General features: G+C 40.7%; 1 protein-coding gene across 1 annotated transcript in view; it reads right to left on the reverse strand.

The window, feature by feature from the left end:
• The window catches only part of LOC122795001 (uncharacterized oxidoreductase YjhC-like), a 1,313,984-nt gene that overhangs the window by 702,884 nt on the left and 589,433 nt on the right, over positions 1–21,667 (reverse strand). The window contains exon 4 of the mRNA XM_044063588.1: positions 8,595–8,679. Within this exon, the coding sequence (XP_043919523.1) occupies positions 8,595–8,679 (85 nt within the window). The remainder of the gene's footprint in view (positions 1–8,594; positions 8,680–21,667) is intronic.

Here is a 21,667-nt window from a genome sequence, read left to right on the forward strand (position 1 = left end):
AAACAGATACTAATAACTTTACTTCTTTGCTGACGAATTCAGCACAATACCAATAATAGAAGAATAAAGGCTCACAATCAGGAGCACATTTCAAATATTACTCTAATCCAATTAAAAAGTTAACAGAATAACACCTTTTACATCTACATGCATTTTTTGAACAATAAGTATGAAACTCTGATGTCTGGATGTATTGACTGTCTGTAATCCTGAATGATTTACAAGCACATCAAACTTTTTACAAAGGACAGAGCAAAATCAGGGAAGATCAGTGAAATTAGGGACAGTGATAGGCTTGCATTACTCCTCACTGAGGTAAATAAAAGTGACTTACCCCTGCTGCTGTTTGACAACTGCTAAACAGCAGTCACTGATCTGGTGTGCCAGTACCAGTGTTGTACAATGTATTTGCTGAAATAAGTACAAAACAAGTATTGCTATGGCTTATGCTTGTGTGTGTGTGTGTGTGTGTGTGTGTGTGTGTGTGTGTGTGTGTGTGTGTGTGTGTGTATGTGCAAAATATATCAGTGATTTTTATCCGCACACACCCAATAATGCCAGAACACATACATTAATCTTCTGCGTATCAGTAAAATATAGATAACATAATTATATTTCCAAACTAAGGCATAAGATATATCACAGAACATTCAGACACTTAGATCTTCTAAGGGTCTGGAGGACCCCACTCCCCAGACTGTATAAATGGATGCAGAGGGCTCCCTTAATTATCCTTGACTGTGTGGGAGCCCCACAAAAGCTGTTGCTGGTTGGAGAAAAATGAGGAGAAAAAAATGCATTAATTTTTTGACCCTGTTAGGATAATGCTAATGGCCTCTGCCCTCTACTGCACCCATTCTAAAACTAGCCCTGTTCTAATGCATGTGTTCAGAAAGCTGCTGTAGGTTATGTTGGGGGGATGTGTTGTTATTACTTCTTGTGCATGGGCTGAGAAATGTATGGTAATAGTTCCTTTTACATTTCACGTAGATCTCAGAGGTGTACAAAGAAGGTTACTATAGCTTGTGTAGGGGCAATGTACTGTCTAGGAACAACAAAGTAGAATACTTTACTACAATCATTATTTTTTACTTTCTTCACAATCACATATCAGACACATACACAGCTGGCTACCTTTGGGGGTTAGGGGTGAGGAGGCATGCTATGTATATGAAAGTTAGTATTCACTTGAAATACATGACTGTAGCAATTTGAACCTCTGCTTTCATCGCAGTGTAACACCAGAGACATGCATAGGCAGTCTTTTGAGGGGGGGGGGTTGAGAGGCAGGCAGCTCTCAGACAGGACCTGTGTATCCAGACAGCAATTGGCTTATTAATTTATTGTGAGCTAATAATTTGCCATCTTTGAACATTAAGCTTTGGATACAACTTATGTCTTCCTTGAAAGAAAATAAATAAGACTAAAATTATTTTCTTATTCATGTTTTTTTTTTTCTTTTAGGCCACAATTGGATTAAAAAGCTGGGAAAATTCTCTAAAATACACCCCAGAACATAAATAAGCCTATGGCTTCCTGGGCCCTGGTTTATTTGTATTATTTCCTAAATGGTTATTACTGTGCTGTCTTGGTCAGGAAAGGCATGTTGAAAGGATACAAGGAAAACTAAAGCTGAACAGCAGCACAGTTTATTTCCTTAATCATAATTTCTGCTCAAGCCATTATTGGATGAAAAGGCTGTGTAAAAAGAAAAAAAAAACTTTAAAATGTACTTCAAAGCACACATGAAGCTATGGCTTCCTGAAAAACCTGAAGAGTAAGGAAAAATGCGAGAAAAGGAAGAAAAAAGTATTGTGCATTGTATACGGAGCCAGAGATGGAAGGGGGGAGGGGACAGAGGAAGACAAGACAAGGTCTCTCCAATAAATTTTTGATGTTGGGCTTCCTTTTGTATGTAAACGTGGGCTGGCTGTTAACCAACTGCTTCATCGCAAGAAAGAGCATGACGATTCTTACAAATAATCTGCTCAATATTCTTGTCTTGACCTCTTTTCCAACTTCCGGTGAGTCTGAAATGTGGGAAATGTCCTCAGTGCTATTACACTGAGAACAATTACATGGGTCCCTTAATAGACATTATCAGGAAACATGTGAAAGGGGACAAGATTTATTGATATTCTGAAAAAGTGGTATACATCACTGTGTGCACCCAATGTCAAGTGTTTTATGTAGGCAAAAAGTACAGTTGTGTACACTTACCATAAATGTAGATGTTCGAGTGTATTCACTGTTGCAGTCATCACACTTGGGTTATCCTGCCCTTAGTCGGCCCAAATACCAGAGGATTAGTATTTCTGTGTCGGTTGCTGTCACTCCAAGACTGACGTCAAGTCGTCAGTGGTATAAAATCAGGCAGCCAACGCCATTACATCAGTTTTTCTTGTCCCAACTGTCAAGAGCCCCCAAATAGGGAGCTAGGTTATGGTGGAAGAACACCACCAGTAGAAAGTAAATACCAAAAATTGCCTGTAAGGAGACAGGAAGAGAGAGAGAGAGAGAGAGAGAGAGACAAGGGGGATGGAGGGTGGGAAACCAGGACTGCAACAGTGAATACACTTGAACATCTACATTTATGGTAAGTGTGCACAATTGTACTATGTTCTTCATGTTTCACTGTTGCAGTAATCACACTTGAGTTGATTCCCAAAGCTGAAGAAAAGGGTGGAGGCAGTCAAGAAGACTGGGGGCTGGCTAGGATGCCCTGCAAGACTGTGGCGGCAAAGCCTGCCCTGGATTTAGAGAAGCTAGGCAGGTGGTAATGCTTGGTGAAGGTATGAACAGAAATCCATGTTGCAGCCTCCAGGATGTTCCTGGTGGGGACCCCTCTGAGAAAAGCTGCAGAGGTGGAGGATGCCCTGGTGGAATGCATCCTGACCCCCTTTCGGGGCAGTTTCCCATGCTGTTTGTAGCAGAAATGGATGCAGTGTGCTATCCATTTGGGGACTGTTTGTTTGGATATGGCCTTGCCCTCTGCCCCTGCTGCGAAGCTGACTAGGAATTGGTCAGTTTTTCTAAAAGATTTAGTCCTATCCAGATAGAATCTGAGCACATCTAGAGAGTGCAGAATCCTTTCTCCCTTGTTTTGTGGGTTAGGGAAACAGGTGGGCAGATGAATGGACTGGTTGAGAGCCACACTGGACACCACTTTAGGCATGAAGGATGGGATAGTCCTGTGGAAGACCCTGCCAGCATGGAAAATGATGAAGGGCTCTACAGCCATGAGTGCTTGTAGCTCTGAAACTCATCTAGCTGAAGTGATGGCCAGAAGCAAGGCTGTTTTCCAAGAGAAGAATTTTAACTCTGCTGAAGCTGCAGGTTCAAAGGGGGGTAGGGTGAGCTTTTCCAACACAAAGTTAAGGTCCCGAGCTGGGGTAGGAGCTCTTCTGGGTGGCCTTAAGTTGTTACCCCCTCTTAGGAACTGTTTGATGAGAGGGTGTGAGAAGAGAGGTGGCTCTGTGCTATAATGAGCAGAGATGGTAGAGGCATGAATTTTAACAGAAGAGAAGGACAGACCCCTGTGTAATAGGTCTGCTAGGTAATTCAGGATGAGAGGTAGGGAGGGACGTGCTGTTTCAGCTCCCTTAGCCTGGATCCGGGTGCAAAACCTTTTCCATTAGTCAGCATAGGATTTTCTAGTGCTGGGGTGTCTGGCCTCATGTGTAACATCTAGGCCTTCTTTGCTTAGGCTGGCAGCTTGAGGAGAGGTCAAGGAATAAGCCAGGCTGCCAGGTTGAGGGTCTGCAATTGGGGATGCATGAATTCTCCATTCTTCTGGGTGAGGAGTGTTGGGATCTGAGGTAGGTGCCATGGTGGCAGGGGTGACAGGCTGCGCAGCAGTGGGTACCAGTGCTGGCATGGCCAATCTGGGGTAATGAGGATTGCCCTTGTTTTTTCCTCCCTTATTTTGAGCATTACCCTTGAAAATAGTGGTAGAGGGGTCAATGAATAGACCGAGAGGTCTACCCATTGGAAGGAAAGAGCATCCACTTTCCAGGCCTTGCTGTGAGGTTCCCTGGTGCAGAATTTGCTGAGCTGATGACTGGAGTGGGAGGCAAAGAGGTTCACCTTTGGGGTGCCCCATTTCTGGGTTACAAGGGTGAAGGTTCTGTGGTCTAGCTGCCACTTGCCTGGGTCTAGCAGGCTTCTGCTTAAGTTGTCTGCCAGAGAGTTTAGGGAGCCTGGCAAGAATTGTGCTAGCAGGTGTTTTTGCATGACTGAGGCTGTGTGCCAAAGAGTCATGGCGAGCCTGCAGAGAGGATAAGAGTGAGTCCCTCCCTGCTTGTTGACATACCACATCACTGTGGTGTTGTCTGTTTTGATCAGTAGAGGCCACGGGGAGAGTAGGGGTCTGAAAGCTGTTAGGGCGTGCTGAACAGCTAGCATCTCTTTTTAGTTGTGAGAAGGGAAGTCTCTTGTTGTGGTTGTATGCTGCTGCCCATCAAAAAAAATCTTTCCTTAGACAATGTATCATTGGTATGATAGTTTCCAGGTCTTAAGAGTGTTGGCACCAAAGGCTTCTTAGGTACCATTGTAGTTTCCTCATATGCAGTCTGGCATATGGAATGAGTAGAATGCAGGAGGCCATGAACCCTACAGCTTGCAGGATTTTCCTTGCAGATAACTGGGTTCTGGTGGCTAGCTGAGAGAAGTAGCCTGTCAGGTAGGCTTATTTTTCTGGAGTAAGGAATGCCATCTGGGATTCTGTGTCCAGGCTTGCTCCCAGGAATACAATTTTTTTGTGTGGGGACTTCTTTTCATTGATAGTATACCCCAGGGAGGTCAGTAGGTCCTTTACAAAGGTCAGGTGCTGTAACAGCATTTCCTGACTGTCTGCCTGAATCAGGCAATTGTCTAAGTAGGGGTAAATTTGAATATTTCTTTGTCTGCAAAAAGCAATGGCTGGAGCCAGGCATTTTGTGAAAACTCTGGGAGCAGTGGATAAGCCAAAGGGAAGCACAGAGAACTGAAAGTGCATAGATCCTGCCCTGAAACGTAGATACTTCCTGCAAGATTCCCTGATTGGGATGTGTAGGTAGGCCTCTTTTAGGTCTAGGGTGGCTAACCAAGCAATCCTTAGAAAGCATAGGAAGAAGCTGCTGGAGGGTGAGCATTTTGAATTTTGGTATCACCAGAAAGTTGTTTAGAATGGCTAGATTGAGGATTGGGCACCAGGTGCCCTCTTTTCTGGGTACCAGGAAGAGTCTGGAGTAGAAACCTTGGCCTATCTGGTCTGCAGGAACATGCTGTATTGCCCTCATGGAGAGCAGGGAAAGGACTTGCTTTTTGGCCTCTGCCCACTGGTTTGGAGGAAGATCTGGGAACCCTTTTGGGGTTGGCAGAGTGTGGAAATAAAATTTGTATCCCTTGGACACTATGTTGAGGTCCCATTGTTCATTGGTAATACAGGCCTAGTTGTTTGCATGGAAGGAGAGTTTTCCTCCTAGGGGCACAAGCAAGTGGGGAGCGGTAAGGGGTGGAGGTGTAAAGTCATTGTGAGTTCTTACCATAAGGGAGTGGCTTAGCACTCCCTGTTTTTGAAGAGGAGGAACTCCATTGCTTAGATCTCTGCATTCCCTGGGACTGCTGTCTGGGGGGGGGGGGTCTTCTTCCCCTGGGTCTGGGCTGGGCTGGCCTGGAGGGGGCCGGAAAGGACCAGTGCTTGGAGGGGCAATATTGAACCTCGGAGGCTGGACCTGTAAAAAGTCTTTAACTGTCTGCATAGATTTAGCTTTTCCTTCCATCTTTTTTAAGACCTCTTCTGCCTTGGTGCCAAACAAATTGTCTTTTCTTTAATGGTGTGTCCAATAATTTTGATTTGACACGGTCTGGCAAGGTCTGTTCCTTTTGCCAAGCATGCCTTCTAAGGACAGAACTAGTGACTGCTGCCCTGCAAGATGCTTCTAGGGTGTCAAGGCCACATTGCAAGGTGTGCTTAGTAACTTGGCTTGCAGATTGCATAAGCTCTTGTAATTCTTTATTTTCTGCACAAGCAGGAAACAAAGATATATTGTTTGAGGAGTTCCATGGTATGCTGCTGATACTTCACCATGTGGAACTGACAATTTAGCACTCTAATAGCAAAAGCTGCAGAGTTGTATACTTTTTTACCCCATCTTTTTAAAGCTCGGGAATCCCTGTCTGAGGGGGTGGGATTCTTAGCTGAGGTTGCTTTAATTCCTTTAGGTTCTTGGGAGATGACCTCTGGGTCAGCAGTAGGATTTTTGAAAAGGAATTTGAGAGAGTCAGGGACTCTGTAGTACCTGTCAGGTTTACTGGGAGCAGAAGGAAGGGTGTCAGGAGTCAAACTGGATTCCAGAAAAACATCATCCTCAACATCCAGGACAGGAGGAATGGCTAAAGGTCTGTGCTGTGGTAAATCTAAGAATTCCCTGAACCTCTTTTTTGACTGAGGATAGTCCTGACATTCCCATTGGAAATGCTCCCATAAAGTATGTAGGGTTTCGCCAAATGAAAAATCCTCGGGTGGAGAGGCAGAAGGAATGGATTCCTCTCCATCAGAATCCTTATAAACAGAGAGGGGTTGCATGTCTTCATATTCAGAAGCATCAGAGTCATCAGACTTCTGTTCAGATAAAACTAATGGGGACAAGTCTCTTTTTCTTTTGGAAGGGGTAGCCTGGCTTTCCCTAATAAGTATAATAAGGTCTTCCGCCATTTTAAGCATTTGAAATTGAGGCATGGAAGTAGGTGCCTGAGCTTGGGTCATTGGTTTTTTTGGGCGCAGTTCATACCCTGGGCCTTAAAAACTCGGTAGTTTTAGAAAGAACTGAAGATGTGAAAGAAGTCGTCGGTTTATATTGAGTATTGGTCGTGTGAAGAACTTCCTTGAAGCCAGTTCCTGCTCAGCAGCTCCGGACCCATCCAAGGTAGAGACATCTGCAGGATCCTTAGTTGAAGAAGAGTCTCGCGGCATACCAGACTCCGAAAGGGTCTCAGTAGCGGCCTGCGAATCCACAGAAGCGGGCATCAGGGGCTGCGAAAGCACCTCACTGAGGACCAAACTGACGACTAGCTTAACGGAAGTGTCGTCGGCAGTTTTGGACCTGTGCAGTCTGTCTCTGTCTTTATCCTTACTTTTTTTAGAAGATCTGTAGTCGGATGGCTTACCGAAGCCATATCGGAATTCGAGGACTGACAGCGAAAATATCTAGCTACAATAAGGACCCAACAATGTATAGTTCTGGCATTGAACAAAGCACAAAAGCGACAGCGAGGGACGTCATGGTCTGTGCCTAAACAGGTGCTGCACTAAGAATGGAAGTCTTGTTGTGGTATTTGCTTTCCACAGGCGAGACAATTGTTAACTTTTTCTGACATCGGTTAGAGCAAGAAAAAAGGACCAACATTGGGGTACTTAGCTTTAGAAGACTTCAACTTCAATTTGGAAACAAAAACTCAGATAGCGGCCAACCGGCACTCGTGCAAACTGCTTCGGGCTCCTCGGCAAGAAAGACTGATGTAATGGCGTTGGCTGCCTGATTTTATACCACTGACGACCTGACGTCAGTCCTGAAGCGACAGCAACTGACGCAGAAATACTAAGCCTCTGGTATTCAAGCCGACTGAGGGCTACCCCTGGCAGAATAACGCAAGTGTGATGACTGCAACACTGAAACACGAAGAACATCCAACAATGCCTTCAACAAAATAATCTATCAGCATGTTTAAAGCATACAGAAGGCTGATAGCAAGAGTGCTGTTGCTAGGCATTCCTTATCCTGTTTAGGTTTTAAAAGATTCAAGTTTTTTTTTTTTTATTTTGGAACAAGTACAAGCAGCTGCCTATACAGAGAACTAGAAGAACAAATTATTGCACTGTGAATGTTGTGACAACTTAGATAAGACGCCACACATTTGCCAGGGATTAATGATGGCATTTCTATCACCAGTGAACTTAATATGAGAGCTTCTAAGTTGTAAATAGTGTAAATAGTGTAGTTATTTTTGGATTCACAGTCTCTTTAAGATGTTCCAAGGTTTTAGTTGTTTCTGTCACCTGATTTGGTGTTTTTGTGGGTGTGTTTATGAATTTGCTTTAAAAACTGGTTTCACTTCCTGTTTCATGGTTCTGATAATTTTTTTTTATATAAGACAAAAGTGCTAAACCGTGACTGTTTTTATCTCCAAGTTTTTGTTTTGTTATTTAAGTTCCGAGTTTATTAGGCTGCTGATGTTCAGTTTTACAATTGGTATAGATAATTAGTAGGGGTTATGGGGGGCTTTAGGGAGTGCAGGAAGGCTTGCCCCCAGCAAAGATATTGGTTTTACTTGTTTTGCTTTTTTGTGTTTTAGTGTTGTGTAGTGTATTTTTTGAGCTTTAATGTTTGAAGCTGTTGATGTTATGAATGTATACTAAAAGCACACCTATCTTGGTACTATTTCATACACACATTGTAGAAATTTTAAGACATGGTTCATTGTGATTGCATTCACCCAAGTTGAGGCTGTAACTGGTCCATTGGGATCAGCACACTACCACAATAAACAATCAAAAACAAATAAGCAAACAAAAAAAGAAATAAGTGCCTTAACATACATATACAATCACATACCATCAAATACATTACAATCTTCAATGCTATGCTTCTCTTGGAGGCTACGTCTCACAAATGGTTGAGGATCTGCAACTCCAACAACCTGTAAAACAAAGGAAAACGTCAACTATCATTTAAGTACGTAAAAGATATGTGTTCATCAGCATCATGCATTCTGAAGCTTAGAGTGTTTTAAAGTCAAGAGAGAAACAACCCATGCAAACCTACTACAAGTAGAGCTCATGAAGTTTAAACATTTTGCATTCATAGTTCAGCATTACATTTGTGGCATCTTCAAGCAAAATTCTGAAAAAAAGTGCTGCTGCCTAGTTTGACATTTCTGTACAAAAAAAGTCTAACCTTTCCATATTTGTGCAAAGCTTATATTGCTATTTTTTAAATGATGCATAAACATGGGTCTTGATAATACAATTTGAAAAATAAAGGCATTGCAATATCCCCTATACAGTGGTTGTTGTTGTTTGTCTTTCGGCTTTCCCGGTTAGGGGTCGCCACAGCGGAACTCCGGTCCGCTAATGATTGGCAGTAGATTTTCACGAACGCCGAGGTGCCAGCTCAACGTCCAACCTTCAACGAAGACACGCCCTTACGCATGTCTTTCGAACGCCACCCAACCGTGGGGAGGACATGCAGACTCCACACAGAAGGCAGTCCCCGCACTCTAGCCGAGAATCGAACATGTATTGATAACCTATCTAAATATGATTGTAGATTTGGTTTTATAAGACCCGTTGTTCCTACTACTACTGGAACTATATGGGTACCTTTCTTTCACATTGCTCTCACTTCTGCCTGCAAATCCTGATATTTTATGACTTTTTGGTCCTGTGTAATCTTCAAGACACCATCAGGGAAAGGAAGCAGTTGCAGCTTAGAGCTGAAGCGGGTATGGATTTAACAAATGAAGTTGTAAAGGATCAGTGGTGATTTCCATTATTCTTGAAATTAATTATGTGGTATTTTCAGTTCAAAGACAGTTATGATCATGAAAATATAAAAGATTACATGGCTGTGGATTTTATATATATATATATATATATATATATATATATATATATATATATATATATATATATATATATATATTTTTTTTTTTTTTTTTAATTTTATTTTATTTAACATTTGTTAACCAGGAAAGTCCGACTTGGGACAAAGCCAATTTTCAGCAGAGGCCCGGGGAGAAACACTCCAGATTTATAGTGCAATAGAATTTGTAATACTGTGTTCAGTTTTAGTACGCCACATTTAAAAAGATTATGTGGTAGTAAGAAACAAAAGTCACACGAACAGAAACTGAAAGTCCTCAATGTGTGTTTTATTTGAAGACAGGGGTATCTGGAAGCATATCTTCCCAGAATGTAATGAGTTGACAGACTTTAACAATTCCCTAGAGTACTCTGTCAGTAATACTGGGAAGCAAATGAGTGTAACTAAGGAAATTATTTTTTGAGCTGTGATACAGGATCTGAATTGTCTAGACATAGTAAGGCCTTATTAAGTTTAATTCTGGTGACTGCCAAAAAAGCAATTGTTAGAAAATGGAAAAGTCTAAACTAGCCATACCTGAACTAGTGAATATTGTAACAGAGATAAAAGAACAGGAAGTGGGATTTTTAGAAAATGGTAGGAATAAATTTCATAGAGAAAACTAAAATTGTGGGAACAATACAAACAGAAAATGTTTTGGAGGAGGAATGGGGTTTAAGAGAAGGCAGGAATTGAACAGTTTATGTAATGTTGCTTTGATTATGTTGAACAGAATATATATGATGTATAGTGTTTGTAAATGTGAGCCTGTTAATATGGCTTGATAATTAGTTTGCCTGTGTCACAAGTGATAATTTAATAAAGGTAATTTCAAAAATGTGTGTTTTCTTTAGCCAAAAAATAAGGAAAATTTGTCATACACTTTTACTGGATTATGGTACAAACAAATGAGCAAAACCAAACTGAAATAGAAGTTGCCAAAGCCAAAATAAAAACAAATCAAAAAAGAAATGAAACAAAAATCAAAACAATCTTAACACAACACAAAGCAGTATACGGCCCCCATAAAGTATTTTTACTTTTGGTCTATGAAAATCCTCTAAATTTGAAATAAATGGATCCCAAAAAAATTAGTCCTAAAAAAAGATGAAAAAAAAAAAGAAAAACAGCCGCTATACTTAGTAACAAACCCACAGTGCAAATAAGCATGAGCACATGTCTCATCGTCAACTTATTCACACTTAGCCCCAAAAATAAGCACAATATATATTCAAAATCCAACATTAATATCACACATATATTAATCTGAATAAGTTTATATGTGCATGTATATTACTGAACTTAATTGAACTGTTATGCAGTTCAATTTATATGAAGCTTTTTTTCTCAGGCCTTCACTGAAAATGGGCCTCATCCCATATGTACAACATAAGTCAACAAAACATAAATAAATACATGAATTAAGCGATACATAAATAAATACATTAAATAAAATAAAACAATTTTACAGTTCAGACAAATCAAATTTCATGTTATCTAGTTTTCACTTTGACTACATCACATTTCAGTAAAGTCCATTCGATGAATACGGGACTGAAAATAACAGTAAAACTCCATTTAACAAACTCAGCATCATTAAAATACACAGCAATATGTATGATTTACCACACATGCATCTACACTGCATAATGTATATGAAAATTCATTAATTTACCCATTCTCCAACGAATTAACTGCTTCATCCAATTCAGAGACACGGGGGAGGGGAGCCCACTAAGGCAACCTTTGAGTATGGATTGCCAACACATCCCAGGGCATGCACAGACACTCACTCATAAATAAGACAAATACTTGTAGCTGATTTGGGATGTGACAGGAAACTAAAGTGCCCAGTGAAAATACAGATACAGATAGGAGCAGATTCCACACACAAGGCATGTCAACTAAGAACCAAAATGGAAAAGTATTTACTGTGAGACAATGCAAACTACTGCTACACCACTGAGTCTCTCGTATACAAATTAATTTTATATTCATTATTCATTGATTTTTGCTCATTGACAGGTAGGACTGCCACATGCCAGAATGTTCTCCCAACAGTCAAACTCTTGGTGCCTGTCAGGAAATCCAGTTCTGTTCAATAGCAATGTCAGGATTTGAAATGAAGGGTCACAACATACCAAAAAAAATACCAAAAACCCAACAGAATAACAAATATTGAACATCTCTCTTCTCCTTCAAACTTTGTTTTTGTAGGGAGGCAAGCCTTTCTGCACCCTCTCAATGTGCCCCCTCCATTATATATATCAACTCTGAGATCGCCATACCTCATAGAATGGCGAACATTCACAGAAATGGCAATATCAGACTTACATACGTAAGTCAGATTTTTGGCAATTCAGTCTTCACATTACAAGGCTCGCTTATGCAGGTAACAATATTTCAAATGATTACCTTCTCCAGTGCTTATCAGATATCTTGAGTCTTTCTGGGTTCTCAAATATTTCTGAAGCAAATTTTATATTAGTATATAATGCTGAAGCCATAACCTAATCACACTTAAATACAGAAACAACTGACTTCCTTAAAGACCTTCAACTTACTCAGGCATTAAAAAAGCCAGAGCCAGCCTAAAAACAGGAGACACTTTCTTCTTGATTTAATCATCAGAAACATCAGACAGAGTAACTTATTTATCTTACCGTTCTCCATAACTGACCATTGTCCACCATCCTACCTGTCTCCATAATTGACCATTGTCCACCAATATTCAACTTAATATACTGTGCAGCAATAAAGAAAAAACAACCTCCTTAAAATTATAACCTGCCCCCAACCCAAAAACATTACATCCCTAAAGGATGACGAGCTCACCTGCTGATATCCTGCATTAATATTAACAGTTGGAGTAAGCATTAATTAGGCTTAAATGTAACATTAGAATAACAGTCTCACAAAAAAGTATTAATTAGGCTTGAAATGTAATATTAGAATAACAGTCTGATAAAAATACTACTAATTATTTTTTTGCCAATTAATTTAACAGATTGGCAATTACCTAAACAATTCTTAACCATATCTCTCAACTGTACAGATTTTTACAGAATGTCAAGATTTTTACCTCATAAATATCAAGATTTTTACCTCATATTTTTGGTCAGTTTTTTCATTAAATTATGGTTTTCTGGCAAATCACTGGCAAGTCAATAAAGACTGAAGTCAGAAAATAATGACAGACATTTGAGTTTCAGACTTCACACCCTTCAGAAAATTTCTGCTAACTCAAAACCTGTTATTCTATCAACTTTCTAATTTGTAAGAGCAATATTTAAAAACTGTTGCTATTTTTGGGCCTTTGTACACTTTGTCCAGATTTATTGCTCTAAGAGGTTGACATGTATGATCTTAACATATTTCAGTTAAGCCTATTTAGCACATATGTCAACAATGACATAATTACATCCTGCCAGCATATTCATTTATTTATTTATTGACATTTGATTACCAGGAAAATCTGACAGGGTAGAAGCCCGTTTTCAGTGGAGGCCCGGGGAAAAAACTTGGAATTATTACAAAACATTCTAAGAACAATAATTTTACAATCTTTAAAAAAAAACATTTGCAGTTTAAATAAGTATAACAAATTAGACATAACATAAAAATATTAGTTAAAACTGATACAAGGTATATGACAATCATTTAATATTTAGAAAAAATGTATACAGTTTGTAGAGGAAATTAAAGGCAAGTTAGTCTAATATAAACAAGAATTGCAATATGAGGTGAAGGAAAAATAGGCTTATGGTAATATTTAGAGAGAAAGTCAGGAAATAATTAGACATCAGTAAGTAAGTAAGTAAGTTAAGAAGGGAGAGTAAGGAAGAATAGGGAATGAAAAATTGTTCACATTTAGGGACATAGTTTATCCTGAATTTGAGCAAGAACACAGCCAGATTTTAACTAGGAAATCTTTCAGAGTGGTATTGAAAGATGAGAGAGAGTTGTACAGACCTGAAGGCTACAGGTAAGGAGTTCCAGGTCTTATCAATCTTGTATGAGTACAGACAATGCCCAGCAGATTTGCTAGGTTTGTAGAAAGACAGGAGTTTTTGGTCAATGACTGATTTGGAACACAGTAGTGTAGATTGCGTTTTAGTGGATTATAATTAATGCAGGACATTGGCTGTAGTTTCTATAGACTTCTGCATTTGGTGATTGTTTTTTAAAAGTAAGAGTTAGACGCAATTCTTGTACATATAACTCTGATTATGAAGATACATGTGAACACTCTCTTGTTGAAAAATAGTTCATACAATCACAAATATTAAAGTCTTTTACAATACTGAATTTCCCAAAAATGGACTCTTTTCATGTGTAAGGATTTTGGGCCTTTGCTGTTTAGCAGTTTAATCAGGCATAACCAAAAAATCTCCAGTAATATACATGTTCTATCGGGCATCCAGTTAACTGACTTCTAATCTTGTAGCTACCAAATGTTCTCCTGCCGATTAGAGTTCAGCAATACAATCCACAATAATTAAATGTCCCATGTAATGTACAGGCATAAGGTAACTTTACTCAGCAATTCCTCTTTATAATGGTATTTTTATTGGTGGTTGTTTATATTAGGACACAGCAAGTGTTGCCCCTGGTGTGACATGGGACGACTTTTATGCAGTCAAATCTACTATTTAATTGCTGTTGTTAAGAAAATGAGATGAAAAAAACAGACAGTGTAACATCCATTGGGGGGCTTATGCCCCCTGCACCCCGCAAAAGGACTGCAAGGCACTTAAAACAAACTATAGCAAGGTGAAGTGTGTATAGGAGGGATGCAGGGGGTGGCATTCCCCTTGCTGGATGTGTGTGGCCATCTTTCTCTGACATTATGTTTGTAATGCCTGACATTATAAATTCATAGGTGTTTACTAAGCCTTTTTAAGCCTAGCCATGCATCCCAAATCTCATACAAGTTCTGATACCCTTGTTAAGGGTAAATAAGGGCTTGGGAGATGAAACATTTACAAGCTAGGGCCTGGGAGATGAACCATTTACAGGTTGCCTGTGTACATTAGAGACATAGGTGCCAAACCAGGGATGAATTTCCTGTTCCCCGTCAAATTGTCCAGGTTGCACTCAAATTGAGTTAGGGAGGAACTCTGGTTCACATGGATAGGGAGCCTGTTCCAGAGACGGGGTAATCTCTAGGATACATACCTATCTCTCCAGCAGGTCATATTTATATCACAGGCAAGGTTTAAGTCTTTAGAATGGGTAATTCTGGTGCTATTTGTTTTGCGGATATGCAGGTGGTCCATCACAGTGGGGTCTGAAAATGCCCTGTATGTCAGGCATAAATCTCCCCTCAAGATCCTGTAGGAGACAGAATACAGGGATAGAGCCTTGAAGTGGTCTGCATCGGACCTTTTACTTAATTCTTGTATTCATTTAGAGAGGAACCTCTGTGGATGTTCCAGTTATTGGATATGCCTGGTTAGGTACATGCCAAAGGGGGGTATTGCACTCAATGATAGGTCTGATGAATGCCAAATACAGTAGAAAAATGACTTCCTTGGACTTAGATGCCATAACTTTGTTTATAAGTTGTGCAGCACAGAAGGATTTCCTCACTACCCTAGACACATGATGGTCAAAGGCTAGATTTACTATCTATGTGTGTCCCTAAGTCCCTGACTACTGGGTCAACTCTAAGGGGTGCGTTGTTAATATGATAATTACCAGGGGTGGATGACTTCCCAAAGGATACCATCATGCATGTCTTGGCATTTAGTTTTAGTCAATGGCTCTGACACCAGTTATTTGTCTGTGTCAGTCCCTCCTGGAGAACATTTGTGTCGGTGTGGGATTCAATGACAGCTCCTAATTTGCAATCATCTGCAAATTTAGTCAGCCAGAGACCACTGACATTGAACTTGACTTCAAAGAAGTAAATGCCAAAAAGGAGCGGTCGAAGGACTGATCCCATCCCTGAGGGACTCCACTTGTGACTAGCCTCTTTGTAGAGGTGGACTCCTCGGGTCTATATTAAATTATCGAAAGTTGAATTCACTGAATAGTATTTCCATCGAAAATACTGGTCAGCGAATTCTGAATATTGTGATCGCATTACAGTGAAGATCGGAAAAATTCCTCACTGTAGTGCGATCTTGGAGTTGGTATATATAATTAGTGGGGGGAGGGGTGCCACCCCAAACAAGAGCGAATTCGCTGAATGGTATTTTCAATGGAAATAACGTTCGGTGAATTCAACTTTCGATAATTTAATGTAGACTCAGACTCCTCAGTTCTAACTTCCAAGGTCCTGTCTGAGTTTGTACCTAACCTCCTGAGTTTGTCAACAAAGGCCAAATGGGGTACTGCGTCAAATGCTTTGGCCAGGTCAAGGTAGGCATTGTGAACCATTTTGCCCTCATCCATTGCTTTGGTGACCTTCTCAAAGAAGTCCACCTGGTTGAGTAGGCATGATCTGGCCTTGACGAAACCACACTAGTTTGGGATCCAGTGTCTGGAGCTTTACTCTGTCACTATTGATCATCTCCATGATAATTCTTTTCATGGCTTTACATATAAAACTAGTTAGACTTATGGGTCTATAGTTTCCAGGGTCTAAAGATGGCCCAACTTTATGCAGAAGGATGACAGTTGCTGTTCTCCATTCATGCGGCATGAAGCCTGTTTGGAGGCTATAGTTAAATAGCAATTCCAGAGGTCCTGATAGGTCATGTTTCATGCTATTTAGAAGGCATTCTGGGATATTGTCTAGGTCCACTGATGCAGTGTTCTTGGCCTTAGAGAGAGCATTAAGGACCTGTTTCCCATTGACAGCAGGGGGGAGTTATATTTGATGGTATTTCCTGAGGGAAGTTTGCAGGGGAGAGAGGGGTAAAGTTGGAGCTGAATTTATTGGCCAGTAGGTTTTCTAAATCTTCTGGCTCAGTACAGGTGTCTCCATTTACAATGAGATCTGCACACAAATGTGTATTGCCTTTGAGGTTGCAGACAGCTAAAGAATGCTTTGTGGTTGTCCTTGGCCTGGGAGGCCAAATTCACCTCAGATTTGGCTTTGGTAGACTTTATTTGTCCTCTGAGATGGTTATTTAGTTTGATGAGAGTGCTTTTATCCTGCTGGGTGCTGCACCTCCTAATTTTTGCCATGATTTTCTTCCTTCTGTTATACAGCCTATTGATTTTGTGATTCCACCAGGGTGGCTTATTTTTTGAGTTAGTTCTGTACTTCTTTCTGGTGGGTACAGCTGCCTCTATGCAGCTATTAACATGCTTGTACAGGGTTTTGATGAATGGTTTTGCATAGACAGCAGTGTTCTCAGGGTTTATAGGGGTTTGAAATGTTGCCAAGTTATCACTTAATAGCAGGAGGCTAGCCTTAGAATAGTTCCTGAATATTCCAGGTTTAAGCTGGGGGGCAGGATTTATTTTTACTTCAAAGAAATTAATTTTGTAGTCTGATTTTACCACAGACATTACAATAGGGGGTGTGCAACACTCTCCCATATTAAAGAGGTCCAGATCCAGTATGGCTGTACCCCTGGTTGGTGTATTGACTATCTGGTTCAGGGACTTTGTGTTCACAAAATCCAGGAATCTTTGTGCCTGTACACTGGGTGTCATATAGGATTCCCAGTTAATAGTGGAGTAGTTAATGTCACCCATGAATATGGTACTGGGTTGGAAGGTTATTGTTTCTAATAAGTTTAAATACATGGCATGGGTTTCCTGGTCATAGAGGGTAACCTATAGCTGGCAAGGAAGTGATATTGAATTTTGCCTATGGTGATTTTAACATGGAGCAGCTCAAATGCATTGCCCTGTCTGACCAGCCTTGAGGTATAACTATTTTTGATGTAAATACAGACACCTCCACCTGTGTAGTAGCTGATCTAAATGTGTGGAAGACGTTATAACCTTGCACTGTTGGTGTGCTCTCCGCAGCTTTAAACCATGTCTCAGTGACCGCACAGACATCAGCATTCTCTAAGGTGAAGACAGCTTCTAAGGATAGGGAATGGAGTTACTTTTTTTTAGACTCCTAGAATTGAGCAGTGATAACTTTAGATTTTTTTGGTTTTGATTTGCTATGCCGGAAGTACTTTAAATTCAGCATGGGAGAAGACAATGTTTTACCTAATAGTTGAAAGCCTAGAGGGGAGAGGTGCAGAACATCCCTAGCAAAGCAACGTGGGCTGTTGACCATCTCCTTCCAAGCTGACAAATATTGCACCACCTTAAACCTTAAGCTGTTTAATGTTTAAAAAGTACAAAATTAGAATAATAATTAAGAAATGTGTTGCCTATGTAGTAAGTGATGGTTTAATGAAGATGTTTCTTGCTTAAAAAAATGGCAAGAATTGAATAATTTATGTAATATTGCTTATGTAATATAATATATAGCAATATATGTGAAGTATAATCCCCGGGATTCATGAAGCTCGGTGCAAGGACGGCATTAGCCTTGCGCCGACCGTGCGGCGTAGAGATGGCGCAGCAGCACCACATGCATATTAATGAAGGTCTGCTACTGCAATGTCCACATGCAGAGGAAACGTGCGTGAGTGCAGGGGGCATGTCTAAGCACTACACGGAGGCGTGAACATGTCGGCTGCAGACGTGCAACCTAAAATGCTGACTAGTACAGCCTGCCTCTAATAATAATCACTCCTGTCAATGTCCGTGGATACTGAAATGTATGCAAAGCATACAAGACAGTTTTGCGAACACCAAAATAAAAAGTAAACACAAAGGCACGTAGCTGAATATTGAGTCCCCGTCCCTCGAACAAATGACATTTAAAACCCTGTGCCCATGTTCCATTGTAGTGTTGATTGTTATACTAAGTGGAAGCGAAATGCAGCGTGTTAGCCCGCCACTGCCCTTTGCTAAGCCTAGCCCAATGGTTAGGGTTACCACCTGTCCCACTTTGTGAGGGGACAGTCCCTCTCTGGGCAGTTGTGTCCTTACCAAAAATATTAAAAATGTTAAATGTCCTGCGATTGTAGGACATAATTATGTCCCATATTTTATGTAATAGTTCCATAAAATAGTTATTTCTGTATGTAAAATACCTAAATGTTACAAAAAACAGAATAAGCACCTAAACTGCTACAAAAATAAGCTTTGAATTAGGCATAAAACTAAAGTACTATCCTTTGTACTGACCGTGGGTATGTGTTGGCCTGTAAAATCTGATGTGCGTCCCGAAAATGTCCCACTTTGGTCATTTGAAAAGGTGGCAACCCTACCAATGGTCAGAGCAGTCACTCAATATTTGCCCATTCGCGGTCCAAGTAATCCTTGTCTGGACGGCCCAAAGATGAACGGGTATTACCCGGGTCTACCTACCATGTCATGAAAGATAAATATTTGCGTGTACCTATGTGCGTGAAGTACAGCATGTGACAGATCAAAAATGCTAGGGTCATCCTTACAACCATATTGGTACCAGAGATATGTAGTGTACGCAAAGTGTTCTGTTGTCTGTTCCATGGGCCATGAACCAGAGAAGGGATGGATGGTGTGTATGGAATATGGGGGTGGGGGGTGACGGGTAATGTAATAATTCGCCAAGGGGAGACTGGGTCGGATGCACAATATGTGAACTGGAGGTATACGAGGGAGCAGTGGGTGAATCAGAAAGAAAACCAAAGAACAAACATTCACATCCACAATACAACCTGACAGGCCATACTGTAGAACACAATCCCACAAACATGTGAACATAAAAATGTGTGAAACACATGTACAGAAACGTTACCGGCTCACACCCACATAATGGTCTGGCCTGACCTGAGCCATCCAACCCCAACACACCTGGATACATAACTGAATACCCATCATCCCCTCCACAGCACGCCCCCCCCCCTTCCTGAACGTCCACCAAAACCACCCGTACTCAGGCTGCTAGCTTGGCGCAGCCATATCTGCACATAGTGTCCCCTACTCATATCTAGTAGGCAGTCTCACCCTAGGCAGTCTCAGGACTGCAAACTATGTATCCCTTGCATGTATAACACCCCCTCATTTTCATAAATCCAAAAGAATGAAGGTCATTGGTCCCCAAAATATTTGGCTATCCCTCATGGGATAAGTATCTGTTCTAAAGATTAGACTTGGTGGCACGACACAATGTCCAGTCCCGTAGAAATCTGGACACAAGCTGTATGAGCAGTAGTTATCCACAACCCTGCTCGGCCTCCTGCCGGTCCTGGAGAACCTACGACCCGGAATTAAACACCTGACCATGATGCACATCTCCCCACATGCATTATCGGGAATATATACCTTTCACATGTTCACATGAAGCATCCCCATAGCTATCTTCCAAACAGTACATGTCCACAAAGTGTATACCCCGCCCAGGTTCCTCGTCGTAATGATGCACACAACCCCTGTATACAAACGGTACAGGTACCTCCCGTATGCAGTCATTCATACACATGAAAAGTATAACTCTAGATATGTAGTCATATATCTATAAACGTATATACTTATATTCGCATAGCTACACATCACACATACATGCATATAAGTAGTTGTCAAGTATGTGTCCAATTCATAAATATGTATACTTGCAAATGTATACATATGCGTCTCAGAAACATAGGAATAGTAACATGTACTATACATATGTACACCACCCGACTGTCACATTTGTTGCCAGTACTGTGGAATGGCTGTAGTAAAGTCATATATCCTAATTACCATCCATAGAGAATGTATCACAGATGGTTTAGTGGTAAAACCAGTGACTATGGTGTTCCTGTTCCCGGGTCCAAGCCATGCAAGGGCTAATTTTATATGATGGCCTCAATAATGGCAGTCGGATATAGAGTGATTAAGGCACTTTAAAGCAGATGATGTAAGCGGGTATGCAAGCGTGTATGCGCGACGGTAAGTGGCTGTCATTCAACAGTATGAGAAATGTAAATAAGCATATAGGTGTATATGCATGTGTATGTACAGACAGATATATATATATATATATATATATATATATATAGATATAAATATATATGAAGAATGAACATGGTCACAATATAGCAGTCATAACGAATGTGAAGGGGAAACAGCAGCGGAACCCCCGTAATATTTAGTGCTGTCATATCAAGTTGCACAGAGGTGAACAAACCTCTGCATCTCCAAACACAGGTAGGATGCTAAAAGTGGAACTAGCTGTGTCCCCGTGCTAAGTCTAAATTTCAAACAGGTACAGGGCAGTCCCAGTCAATAGTCGGACAAGCCGAAAACCGGAAGACTAATTAAAAACCCTGACCATTATATGAACGTATGTCCCAGGACTATAAGCTTGGGAAATCTGAATATACTTGGAGTGAGCCAACATACGGGATGTGTCTAGAGCAGTAGGGAATGGCGCATGTGTAGCAGTGCAGTTTTCCCAAAAGGAAAATGTATGAAGTATTGAGGCATGTGTTTGGGTAACTATGAACCATGGGTATACATATAAATGAAGCAGAACACCAATAGTGTAGTGGTTAGAGCATCCGACTATCGAGCAGACGTTGCCAGTTTGATTGCAGCACACACCATTTATTATGCGTAATCCGTATACGAGCATATCTTGCTAATTTTATGATGTATAACGATATAATACCATTGAAATGTGAACTGGGGTGATGTATCACAGTAAGAATGCAGAAGGTTTTTGCGTGACGTGAATCGGCGGTTAAACGGAAAACCACAGCTGAAAAGTGTTGTACTCACCCTTTGTCCAACGGCCCTTGTTCTGGCCAGCATCACAATAAACTGCGTCGGCCAGGCCCGATGCCAGGACCCCACACATCACAATCAATGTGATTTACCACTAAGCCACGGCAGTTATGCCCAACTTCGATGTTATCACAAACATAGCAGACAGCACATTCATTCACCAGTATGATCAAAGTAATTACATCATGCAGATGTGTATGCATGCATACGTACACATATATATACATATATATAGGGTTACCACCTGTCCCACTTTGCGAGGGATAGGTCCCTCTTTGGGCAGTTGTGTCCTGTAAAAATATTGTAAAATGGCAGATGTC

This window comes from Protopterus annectens, chromosome 2.part1, assembly GCF_019279795.1.
Source record: "Protopterus annectens isolate FY-2018-M chromosome 2.part1, PAN1.0, whole genome shotgun sequence".
NCBI classification, from domain to species: domain Eukaryota; kingdom Metazoa; phylum Chordata; order Ceratodontiformes; family Protopteridae; genus Protopterus; species Protopterus annectens.